The following is a 13,404-nucleotide window of genomic DNA, read 5'->3' as shown; positions in this document are numbered from 1 at the left end:
TATCCTTAGTGTCCTGTGCAATTTTTCTCTCAAAGCTGGCCTTAGATGATTTTATGAGTGCCCGTAGTTTTTTGCTAATACTGATCAGAGATGCCTTCCCTTTTTGGGATTTTGCTCTATCATGTAGAAGCTTCCTCCTTCTATTGTATAGTTTGTTTATGGCTGGGGTCCACCAGACAGGACGTCTGCCTTTGGAGGACTGGGTCTTGGTTTTGTTTGGGATTGCATGATCCATGCATTCCTGAAGGTGTTCAGAGAATGCTTTTATAAAGGATTCTGCGGTCTGGGCCGTATTTTCCACAGGCCCGGGGGCTTTGAAGGATTCCACCTCGGTTTTGAGGAGTGTGAAATTTGCTTTAGAGAAGTTTTTCACTGTGGTTTTCTGGGCATGGGGCTGGGGTCGGGATGCGAATATCTAGTGAGATTATTTTATGGTCTGATCTTACCAGTGAGGGATACACTTCTGGTCTGGAGCATAGAGTCCCCATCTTGGTGATGATCAGGTCCAGTATGTTTTCCCCTCTTGTGGGAGTGGTAACAAGTTGTTCCATTGCATTTGAGTTTATAAATTCTAGGAACCTTTGGGCTAGGGTGCTGGAGCTAGAGTAATGCTCCCAGTCTATGTTTGGGTAGTTGAAGTCGCCCAATATAATGGTGTTTAGAGAGACCTTCATATTTTCCAGTGTTCTCAGGAAGGCCGAGTGGGGTTCCTGGGTTTGGGAGGGTGGTCACAGGCTATAAACTGGAAGGCAGTTTTACCCACTGTTAGTTGCACATGAATAGTTTCTGATGCTTCGTGCTGTGCCACCAACCTGGAGGTGTGGGTACCTTTGACGAATATTGATACTCCCCCTCCTTTTGTGGTTCGGTCCAAGTTTTGGGGTTGAAAAACATGGTATGAGGTATAACCTGGTAGTGCTGGGGTGCTCTCAGGAGCCTTGAACCAGGTTTCTGTTACTGCACAGATATCAATGTTCTCCATGCTAAGGAGAGTTTCGAGTGCGTGCATCTTGAGGTTTAGACCTCTGGCACTGAGTAGCATTACTCTTAGTTTCTTATCCCTTGTGATACCTATGGAGGTGGGTTTGTCTTTTGAGCCTTGCCTAAAAAAGGCACTATGGGGGTGGCAAGTGCCTTTGCCAATATCCGAAAGGCCAGGGGTGACAGGTGCAAGCCATCTCTAGCGAAGCATCATGGCTTGTCGAGCATGTCATCCCAGGCTGACAGGCATTGGATCCCCTTTGAATGACACCAATACTTAAGCCAATTGTTGAAATTGATCATCTTGTCTTCATATTGTGACATCATTCTTGATGCGAGTAAGATGCTACTCAAGGTCAGGGTCATACCGGCCTGGGCTACATGCTCAGAGAGCTCCTCTATGTGTCTTTTCATGTAGTCCAGGGAGGTACATCTCAGGTCATTCACACCAGCATGGACAATGACCAAGTCATATTTGTACTTGCCTTGGAGTGACCCGAGTGCTTGTGTTATATGGCGGATCCTAGCGCCCGACAGGCAGCTCACCGTGACCTTCTCCTTGTTCAGCCTGGTGAGTGGGACGTCAGTGTGACTGACGATAGAGTCACCTATTACAAGTGTATCAGGTGTGTTGTTTAGCCTTAAGGGCTATGACTGTTCGGTACACTGGCTTTGTGAGCTATGTGTTGCACGTGTTTTGTTTTGGGGTAGCGGTTGCTTGGGTGTCTGCTTTGGAGGTCTCTGTTGCTTAGGCAGATTTTTATTTAGAGCCTCCGAGTATGTTTTTGTGTGTTTATGTGTTTGGTTTGCTGTCGTGGTAGGTCTATGTGAGACTGGAATTGTATTGAGTGTGGTTTCCTTCTCCTCCTGACTGGTTACGCCAGTACTGAGTTGAGAGAGCTTAGCCTCCAGTTTGGCTATATGGTTGCATCTCTCACATGTGTTGGAATTTGTTGGGAGGAGGCGAGGGTTGTCTGTGTACATGAGGCAGTTGTAACATTGCCTCAAGATTCCCAGATTCACCAGCTGGACCGGAGAGGAGATTGACAACTGACCTTTGGACATGCTAGAATAGTATTGGGAATTCCTTTATAATTAAAAAAAGGGCCAATGGGGAACAAGGTACTCAAGGGTAGTTTGTGAGGGTTTAGTGCTTTTAATTTTTTAGTGCTGACTTATATAATTGCTTTAGTGAGCAAGTGCCAGGCTTTAGAGTAGGAATAGGGTGTTTATTATGAGAACTAGATCAGTTCTAAGGGAAAAAGTTAAGAGCAGACTTTGTGGAGCCGAAAATGGTTTAAACCCAACTAAACGGTGTTGCCCAATGCTGCTCTATGCGTAAAGCGGCTTTTATACAGGGGGGACTTGAAAGAGCTAGAAATTGGCCCAAAACTGCCAATAGACTACCACATTCTTGTGCTGGGAACACTCCTCCAGGGATAGATAGGCTGCTCTAAGCTCCCCACTGATACTGGTGAACAAAGGAGCCTCCCTTTATCCAAGAAAGGAAATGGGCAACACAAGAACTTTCCAAAAGTCCAGAATACAGCAAAGCCTGTATCTGGACTACTCTAGGTCAGGAAAGACGGGAAACAAGGATAATTTTTTTTTCTCTTTTTTGCAGCAAACAGCAGGAAAATGCAATAAATATGTAACACAGGCTAGCGCACTTGAGAGTGTAGCCTCAACAGGTAAATGCAACAAACAGGGCAAACTTTACAAGTGCAGGTGCAAAAACAACTTTAAACAGTTTAAAACAGTTCAAGAAGCAGAAATACTTGCAGTTTAGCTAGATCGGACAGTCGCCCAGGTAGAAGCAGCAAAAAAAAAAAAACACTTTTCAGGTTAGCAGTTGCTCTTTTAGCCTCTCTGCTGCTAGCACCACTCTGCAGGACCACAAGGAGCTTGGCTGAGTAGTAACAAGCGCAAAAACTGCGCCAAAGCGGGTTTTATACAGGGGGACTTGAAAGAGCTAGAAATTGGCCCAAAACGGCCAATTGACTACCAGATTCCTGAGCTGGGAACACTCCTCCAGGGATAGATAGGCTGCTCTAAGCTCCCCACTGACACTGGTGAACAAAGAAGCCTTCCTTTATCCAAGAAAGGAAATGGGCAACACAGGAACTTTCCAAAAGTCCAGAATACAGCAAAGCCTGTATTTGGACTACTCTAGGTCAGGAAAGACAGGAAACAAGGATAATTTTTTTTGTTTTTTTTTTTCTTTTTTGCAACAAACAGCAGGAAAACCAAACCAAGATCTGAGGAATACCTCTAGGGTCTTCTGATATTATGAGCCTAAGTTTCCCCTGTTCATCTGAAACAGACCTCTATAACACCTCCGAAGATGTGCCAGTAGCTGACTCCCTGATGGCTTATGCTCCTGTTCCCACAGAAGAAATCACAGCCAAATTCCAAATGGGCCTCCGGGCCTTCACTGGCCTCAAGAAGGACATCCGGAATGGGAGGTGCAGGTGAAGCTTCAGGCCTGAGCTTCTTGACCTTCTTTGCAGGCTCAGCAGAAGGGCCCAACGTATCCTACATAACCTCACGCCCTAACCTCTTTAGTCTTTGATTATCTAAGAAAATATTTATAGAGTGAAGGCAGCTACATAGAGTTTTGAAAACAAACGCCTGACATATACAGCAAGACTTATGGTTGTGATTAGGGCCTAAACAAAACACACTGGTCAAGGGGAATGTTTATGTGGAATACGTCTTCCACAACAGTACTTGCCTTTCCTGGATGACATGTAACTGCAGACAGAAAAGTAGTAGTAAAACTAAAAGGAAAAATTCCTAGTAGGGCATTTATCTGAACATGCTTGTACAGCAACCAAAAACCCAGGTGAGCTGGTGCTCAGACTGGCAGCAGAAAAGTTTGAGGATGGTACGTGCAAAGTCACTTTTATGGCCGACGCCTGCCTTAGGCCTACATGTGACGTCCCACGTACCTATAAGTGATAAGGCTTTTGTAAACTGGCCGGACGTCAGGATCGTTTATGGCAGGGAATCACGCATGTAATGAATACTGCAATGTAGGAATAGAAGGACATCAATTGGTACTGGTGACTTCAGTCTCCTGGCTCATGTCGAAGTCCAGGAGGTTGACCTTGACTTGGTTTTGCTGAGTCTCAGCAACAGTGCCAACATCATCAAAAGAACAGGTGCTATATACTCAGTGGTGAACCACCAACACCAAGGACATGGAACCTAATGACTCTTGGTGCCAAAAGGCTTAGCACAGAGATCACTGCTCTGGACTTTGTTGGTAGTCAAAAGCCCTTTTAGAACAAGTTTATTGTGATGAGAACAGTGCATTCTGAAGCTGAAGTCATGATAAATGCCACACTCAATATCCAAGTGTTCCAATGCCTCCTCTTCCCCCCAAGCACACAGAATCTGTGTGCATCTTACAGAAGGATCTTGTGGTCAAACTTGCCACACTTTTTAAATCCTGAGGCCTTTTATTTCTGCTTATCCATGTTAAAACAAGAAGCTATCATCTAGAATGCTAACAATAATGTAAAGCAAGTAAAAGGCCTAAGACCAATGGCCTTCCTAGGTGGGACATGGAAGGAAATATTAACTACACTAAAATTAAGAAAACACAAAATAACTAAGAGTAGCTCATTACAGCCGAGTGCTCCTCCAGGCATCTTCTGCAGTTAACTCCCACTGTTCCTCCAGGTGTCAAATACTGATTGTTCATATTTGCATTAATTCCAAAACCATGTTACTTACAAGGTACCAGGATATTTTGTCTTGAAGCATATGTAATGGCAAATGAAACTGAATTGATATTTGACCTCTCTCAATGAGTATTTTCTAGAACTGTAAGGTGATAACTTCATTTTTTTAAGGTTTAAGCCACGCCCACTGGGAGTTAAAGGCACACACTGAAAAGAGCTGTACTGGAGGGAATAAGTTAACCTAATACTAACAACTTTAAAACTACTTTTAAGAAAAACAGATGCAGCATTTACGTATAAAAGCAGTTTAAAAGGATGATCATGAGCTTGTTTGCATCATGGAGCTGCTGTCTACTCCAAAGCAAATGAGATCTGGAGAGGAATGTTGCATGCTGCACCATGGGAGTGAGAGGAAGAGTTTGAATTTGGTAGAGCTTGGTGGGTATCAAGATAACTACTACCTGTGGTTACCAGTCCTGATGTTAAAACTGAGGGACTAGATCACATAAGATACCGACTACATTTAACAGTTGGATCTGCAAGTGACTGAGGTTAATTTAAATGATCATTCTCTACAGAGCATATAACAAAAACGGCTTCAGGGTACAGAAAGGTGCAGAAGAGGAGTAATCAAAAAAGAAAGTAAACTGCACCAAACTTCCACGAACCAACAGCGTTTATTGCATAAACACACAAAAAATGTGAGCGCTTTCGCGACAATCAATATCGCTTCATCAGACAAATAGCATGCAGTAAAAAACAGTTTAAATATAATTTGAAACTAACTGACTGATATTTCACCACTCAAAGTTAATCGGACACTTAAACATTTAAAGGTATATGCAGAAATATATAAATAGCTGCTGTAGCAATTAAGAACATAACTTAAACTAATAACTCCTATCACTAAAAACAATATAAATAAATACACAAATAAAACTGGTAAGCATCATTATAGAAATTTTGTGTGTGTGTGTGTGTATATATATATATATATATATATATATATATATATATATATATATATATATATATATACACACACATATATATATATATATATATATATATATATATATATATATATATGTGTGTATATCCTAATGCTTAAGGTGACGTGCCTTTAAAAAAGGTTTCAGAGACGTCATCCCATTCAATCCTGGAGGTCTCTCAGCATTAAGTAAAAGGATCCATTCCTGCTCTACACCTTCAGTCTTATTCTAAATGTCTCCTCCTTGTATATTAGGGTGTATAGCTTGGATGACTAGGAATTTAAAAGTGTGTGTATGATCTGTCTGTCTCACATGATTGGCTAATGCACTGCTCTCTTTATTATTATTATCTGTAGTATGCTGAAAAATCCTGTCCTTGAACATTCTGTTCGTTTTGCTCACATAGTATGCATGGCAAATTTTTCCAAAGGAAAACTAAACTACATTGGTAGTGCCACAATCAGCATAACAAGTAATCCTAATAGTGAAATGAAGTGTGCGGTGTGTATATACTATGTTCGTATAAATGTACCAGCATACCAAACATCGTCTACAGGGAAATGTGCCAGTACGCATAGAAAGAGTTGGTCTATTAACATTTGTTTTATGGCAGAAATGTTGTTTTAAACATTTATTATTCCTAAAGGAAAAGGAAGGAACATTACCAATCTTGTCCATCAATACTGGCACTTCCTGTAAGATACTCCAATGTTTTTTAATGATAGAGACATATTCATTGATATCACTTGAATATTGGAAAACAACTCTAAAATCATTTGTAGTAGGGACAGATTCAGAAGTGTGTGCCATATCACTCAGGTATGGTTTACACCTATCACCTCTCTCTGTCCAAGCTTCATCTATAGTATCAATAATCTCTTTCTTAGAGTAGCTCCTGGCTAAAAACTCTTGTTGGACAGCATCAAGTGCCATATGAGCTTCTTCGTCATTGTTATGTAACCTAAGCACCCTATAAACTTGCCCCTTCAGTACATTTCTGAGTATGTGTCTTGGGTGCATACTCTTTTTGTGTAAAAGGGCATTCTTTCAAGTTGTTTTTCTAAAGATACTGCTTTGCAACAAATTCATCTCTGATTTCTTGACAGTCACATCTGACAGCAACGAGTTCCTTGGTAACATCCTGTGGTACATTTGTTTCGTTGACTATTTTTTTTTTTTTTGTTATGGAAAGGTGATAGTTATGATTTAGAAAGGTTTGTTGACTATATGCTTCTTGAAGTTTACTTATCTGTTTTCCACCACTGAACTTAATTTTTTAGATGTGACTATCAAGAAATCAGAGATGAATTTGTTGCAAAGCAGTATCTTTAGAAAACCAACTAGAAAGAATGCCCTTCTACACAAAGTGTATGCACCCAAGACATATACCCAGAAATGTACTGAAGAGGCAAGTTTATAGGGTGCTTAGGTTACATAACAAAGACGAAGAAGCACATATGGCGCTTGATGCTGTCCAACAAGAGTTTTTAGCCAGGGGCTACTCTAAGAAAGAGATTATTGATACTACAGATGAAGCTTGGACAGAGAGAGGTGATAGGTGTAAACCATACCCGAGTGATTTGGCACACGTCTGAATTCGTCCCTACTACAAATGATTTTAGAATTGTTTTCCAATATTCAAGTGATATCAATGAATATGTCTCTATCATTAAAAAACATTGGAGATCTTACAGGAAGTACCAGTATTGATGGACAAGACTGGTAATGTTCCTTCCTTTTCCTTTAGGAATAATAAATGTTTAAAACAACATCTCTGCCATAAAACAAATGTTAATAGACCAACTCTTTCTATGCGTACTTGCACATTTCCTTGTAGATGATGTTCGGCATGCCGGAACATTTATACGAGCACGGTACATACTCACTCCACACGTCATTTCACTATTAGGAGTACTTGTTATGCTGATTGTCACACTACCAATGTAGTTTAGTTTTCCTTTTGTCAAATTTGCCATGCATACTATGTGGGCAAAACAAACAGAATGCTCAAGGATAGGATTTTACAGCATACTAGAGATAATAATAATAATAAAGAGAGCAGTGCATTAGCCAATCATGTGAGACAGACAGATCATACACACACGGTTAAATTCCTAGTCATCCAAGCTATACACCCTAATATATGAGGAGGAGACACTGAGAATCAGACTGAAGGTGTAGAGCAGGAGTGGATCCTTTTACTTAATGCTGAGAGACCTCCAGGATTGAATGGGATGACATCTCTGAAACCTTTTTTAAAGGCATGTCGCCTTAAGCATTAGTATATATATATATATATATATATATATATATATATATATATATATATATATATATATATATATATATACATATATACACACACACACATTTTTTTCTCTAATGCTTACCAGTTTTAATTGTACATTTATTTATAATGTTTTTAGTGATAGCAGTTATTAGTTTAAGTTATGTTCTTAATTGCTATAGCAGCTATTTATATATTTGTGCATATACCTTTAAATGTTTAAGTGTCCGATTAGCTATGAGTGGCAAAATATCAGTCAATTAGTTTCACATGATATTTAAACTGTTTTTTACTGCATGCTATTTGTCTGATGAAACGATACTGATAGTCGTGAAAGCGCTCACATTTTTCTGTGTGTTTATGCAATAAACACTGTTGGTTCGTGGAAGTTTGGTGCAGTTTACTTTCTTTTTTGATTCTCTACAGAACATATCATCATCAAAAGTAGTACCTGTAACAGACAAATTTTAAAATACAGCACAGATTCCTATCCATTCACTTTCTGTACTTACCCTCTGCAATACAATAATGTCTTTCTCTGTCATTTTTTCTCCAGTGATGGGGTCTAGCATATCCTTTTTAATCAACTTCTCTACACATTCCAGTGTAACCACAGCACCTCTAAATAAAATAAAAAAAAACAAATTAAAATAAGATAGCAGATTACACAACAGTCTCTTAATTTACACAACAAAAGATTTTTAAAAGGACTGTGATGTTATCAGAAATATAGGCATACACCTGTGTTTTAACTGGGTCTACTTTAGTAGACAGACATTTTACTTACCCGACTTTCATATCGCCAAGACAAAAGGACCGACAAACACAGAAGACCGACATCCAGAACACCGACTTTCCACTCCAGGTAAGTAACTGGTTGGACATCCTGTTGAACTTTGCTTCTTACCCCCACGGTAGTGTGCTCTTGGAGTTGATATATTTAGTTAGGAGTATGTGGGGGGTGAAGACCCCCACACAGATGGGTTTACTTTTCTTTGGTTTCATTTTTTCCCCCAAGATGGCCAAGTGGTTACTTACCTGGAGTAGTAAGTCGGTGTTCCGGATGTCAGTCTTCTGCGTTTGTCAGTCCTTTCATCTCGGCGATGTGAAAGTCAGGTAAGTGGACTGTCGGTATAGTGAAGAAGATCCATTTCATCTAGATCTTTTTCTTCAAAATTCTGAAAAACAGAAAAGGTTGTAAGACAAACTTTATTCAATTATGTAAAATAAAATATCCAAAATCCCATGTCTGTAGGCACTGTTACTTGCAAAAGACAGCTGTCCAACAAACCAAAATAATCAAGTCATATTTAATGACCTACATTTCCCTGGCATTATAAAAAATAAGTAAATGCATACACACAAACAACCAACTTGCAGATCCTAACACTAGCACTATCCACTGTGGAAGTCTATTTCATCTAATCCCCATACTGCTAAACACATGGCAACATTTTTCACTTCTCAGTACTTTCCTTTAGATATTTGCAAATACAGAAGTTGCTTTTCCACTTTTACAGTAGGATTCTAAAATCAGTTCTGACTTCAAATACATAAATGGTCTTGTATTACTATAGTGCATGGAAAGAGCTTTGCAAAACTAGAAACTGATCACTGCAATGGTCATATTATGTGCTGCAATACTGCATCACTCAAGCAAATGTATTAATATAAGTCATGGCATTCACGTACATAGACTGCGATGCCTAATCAAACTGAAGCAAAAACACATTTATACAGTGGGTAAGGAAAACTGACAAATAAGGCCATCTCCATCAAATCTGTTTTATACATGGGAGAAAACTAGTCTTCTACTTCTTTCGGCTTTTCCCAGTTAGGGGACGCCACAGCAGATTCACCTGTCCGCTCATGACTGGCAGTGGAGTTTTATGGTGTCGAGTTGCAAGCCCAACGCACAACCTTCTACAGAAGGCACACACTCGCGCACTCATCCCTAAGGCCAACTTTGAGTATCTAATCCACCTACAGCATGTAAAGGCCACAAAGACTTCATAGTAAGTTACAGATCTCTCTTCAATCACAGACTTCATAATCCAACAAACCCCCCACTATCTTGAAAAGTCATTTAGCAGGGGAAAAACTGTCAAACACAAAATACTCTAAAACAAACAGACAAAAAAAGAAAATCAATACAACCAGCACAAAACACCAGAAACACACATACACACCCAGATCAAATACATTACCAAGTCCACATAAAAAATAATGACGAGAGGAAAAAGAACAAACAGAACTCAGGATTTTGATACAAATTAAGAACACTTTAAAATAATAAAAGAATTGAAAACTTTACTCAAGTAAAATACTTGGTCGGAAACAGTAAAAAATCATCTGAAAAGATAAAAATAACATCCTGATGAAAATTAAAGCATAAACCTCACAAACAAGAAATGAAACAGTACAGGAAGGAACAGGAAGTAGATAACATGAAGCAAAAGTAGCAGTCCCCACAGCAACAGAAAATAGCCTTTCTAGGCTAAGAGTATAATTACACGCACGCAGATGCACACACAGATGCAGTACAAAGACTATCAAGCATAAGAGGTAAATCTGAAGATACAGTACACAAAAGTAAAACATTATATAGGTGTATACAAGGCTAATGACTTCAGGGGCCTTTTTAAGCCTAGCCATGCGTCCCAATTATATCTCCTTAGTTTTGGTACCCTAAGATTATATTAATGGTTAAAATGTTCAAAAGTGTAAGCTAGACCAAAAACCACAGGGGGCCTTTTAACCCTAGTCATGCTACATGAATAGAAATGCACACTATCAGGAATAAAACATATAAAATTACATAAAGACAATAAGCATACCATAAGTTAAACCAAATTAAGAAAAATAAAGGGGGTGGGGAGCATTACTGCTTGCATATACACATTTCCCAGTTCTTGTAAGTTTCCATTAAAATGATTACCATTGTCAATATTTCTAGGGTGCAACAAGTGAATCTTCTGCTAAACCAACTTCAAAAATGATGGTGGGGAGGATTACTGCATACATACATGTTCTTTCAGTTTTTGCAGTTGTCACCAAAATGACTATTCTTACAGTAAACATATTTGTGAAGCAATGTGCTACTCGTATGCAAGTCTCTTTGGTTTGTCACTCACCTGCGAGAACACAGTCAAACTGTTGTGTACTGTTAGCACCTGCATCTAAACTGGACTGTGCTGTAGCACATCGTACTCTGACAGAAAGGTCCCTTAAATGACTAAAGGATTTCATACCAAAACTGTACACTTTAAAAGCTATAACCCCGTAATGCAGTAATTCATTAAAATGAGTAAAGGAACTATTTTACATTAAAATACAAAAGTCTATAACGATCATAAATAAACTACTAAATGTAAAATTCAAACTGCAAAATAACAACACAGATGCCAACTTTATAAGGGCAATAAGGCACATAAGGATGTATATGACAGATATACTACTGTACACCAAAAGGTGGAATGTTGTGAGGCAAAAGTCTGTACAAGAATCTTACAGTCTCTGGGCATACAGTAAGCATATGTACCATGCACACATCCTCATGTCTTATATATATATATATATATATATATATATATATATATATACACACACACACACACACACACACACACACACACACACACACACACACACACATGCATGTATGTACATACACATAGATGATATACATATATAAAATGCATGTCTGTGTGATACATACATCAGGTTGGACATTTATTTAGTCAAAGTGGACAAAAGCCAGCATGTGCATCGAAAATCAGCTAATCGCCATACCTCTCATTTGTCCAGATTTCTGCCTCATTTTTGGTCTATGCCTCATAAAATGTGTGGCTTTCTGGAAAATCACAGAGGACTGAAGTCACTAAATAATGATATACATTTGAGTTTCAGACTTCATATTCTTCAGAAAATGAATGCTAATGCATATCCTGTTATTCTAGCAACCTAAGATAATTAAGAAACTTAGAAGACAAACAATAGGAAGTACTACCACAGAGATCTCTATACCACGAGCGTTTTATTAAAAGATGTTCTAATAAAGCAAAACGAAAATGGCTACAACTTTATTCAAAAAGCTTAAACTGGATATTTCAAAGAACATAAAAGTCTGGATAAGCACTTTCAGCATTTTGCTTTCATCAGATCCTGCCTTTACTGTCATCATTTCCTTAACTTCAATATTCATGAATCCAATCACATTCCAATTGTGTCAACTCTCCCAGACTTCTCAGCCAATCAAATTCACCTAAATAGTGGCTGCCCTTTTAAAACCGGTTTCAATGGAATAACCCCATTGAGTCCAGGAGGGTGATCTGCTCACGTACCAGCTATCCATTGTATTTCAACAATCTCCATCCTGGTTTGTATAATCACCACCTGTTTGATCTTCCAAAATAATTTCTAATGCCATAAACTAAAAATTATGACCTTTACTGCCCATTATATGCTGCAATAATGCATTAGTCTTAACTGCATTCTTAATATCATTCAGATGACGAAGAGTTCTCTCTTTAAACAGTCTATTGGTTTTACCAATATAAAAAGTTGAACAATGGGTGCATGCTGCTACATATACTATGTGCCTACTGTTACAATCTGCATATTTATTCAACCAACAGATCACACCAGTAACTGGATGTATAAATTGATTGGCACTGTTAATGTAGGTGCATGCTTTGCACCTTCCACATGCAAACATCTCCTTTTTTGAAATAGCTCTCGGCTTCACCATCTTGTCCCAGTGACACAACAGCCTCTAGACTCTTCGTATTCTTGAACAAAAAGCCGAGTATTTCACCTAGTATTCATTTCAAATTATCATCTACTGTTAAAATGGACCAATTCCTCTTGATGAGTTCACAAATCTGAACAATACACAAGGAAATACTTGTAGCATGTCCCTCCTTTAGAATCACTGGCCATTTTCTTATTGCTCTTCTCTGTTACAGATTGACTCGAGAAATAAGGACATCCTTTGTCCTGTCTCATCTCCTCAATTTTATTATTGTCCAGTCTGATGTGTTTTTTTTGTTGTAACCTCTATCACAAAAATTCTGTTACAACCTCCTCCTTTCTAAATCAAAAACCTATGCACTGGCACATAATCTTGAGATACGAAGAAGCTTTCTGATGAAGTCCCTGCATTCTGTGGGAAGAAAGCGCTAAACCACAGTATATTTCACGTATTTATCATTTTTATTAAAGTGGCTTCCGGTCCATTAACAAGAATTTGGTTGTGTTTACTAGATGTAGTTTAGTGTCAGAGTTTCTGATATCAACCCTTTACGGTAGACTTTCTTGCTGCTGGCATTGCGGTGTGTCTACCTAGTAAGGTAGATGCATATACATAATACATTATATATATATATATATATATATATATATATATATATACATATATATACACACACACATACACACACATATATATATATGT

The 13,404-nt window shown here is 38.6% G+C and overlaps 1 protein-coding gene across 2 annotated transcripts in view; it reads right to left on the bottom strand.

Moving 5' to 3' along the window:
- The window catches only part of LOC122811530 (nitric oxide synthase interacting protein), a 344,453-nt gene that overhangs the window by 101,944 nt on the left and 229,105 nt on the right, over positions 1-13,404 (bottom strand). For both annotated transcript variants that reach the window (XM_044083424.1, XM_044083422.1), the window contains one exon: positions 8,462-8,570. In XM_044083424.1, the coding sequence (XP_043939359.1) occupies positions 8,462-8,570 (109 nt within the window). The remainder of the gene's footprint in view (positions 1-8,461; positions 8,571-13,404) is intronic.

This window comes from Protopterus annectens, chromosome 9.part0 (genome assembly GCF_019279795.1).
Source record: "Protopterus annectens isolate FY-2018-M chromosome 9.part0, PAN1.0, whole genome shotgun sequence".
In the NCBI taxonomy this organism is placed as follows: Eukaryota; Metazoa; Chordata; order Ceratodontiformes; family Protopteridae; genus Protopterus; species Protopterus annectens.
The sequence above is the reverse complement of the archived record's forward strand: the minus strand, read 5'-3'. Positions and strand labels throughout refer to the sequence as shown.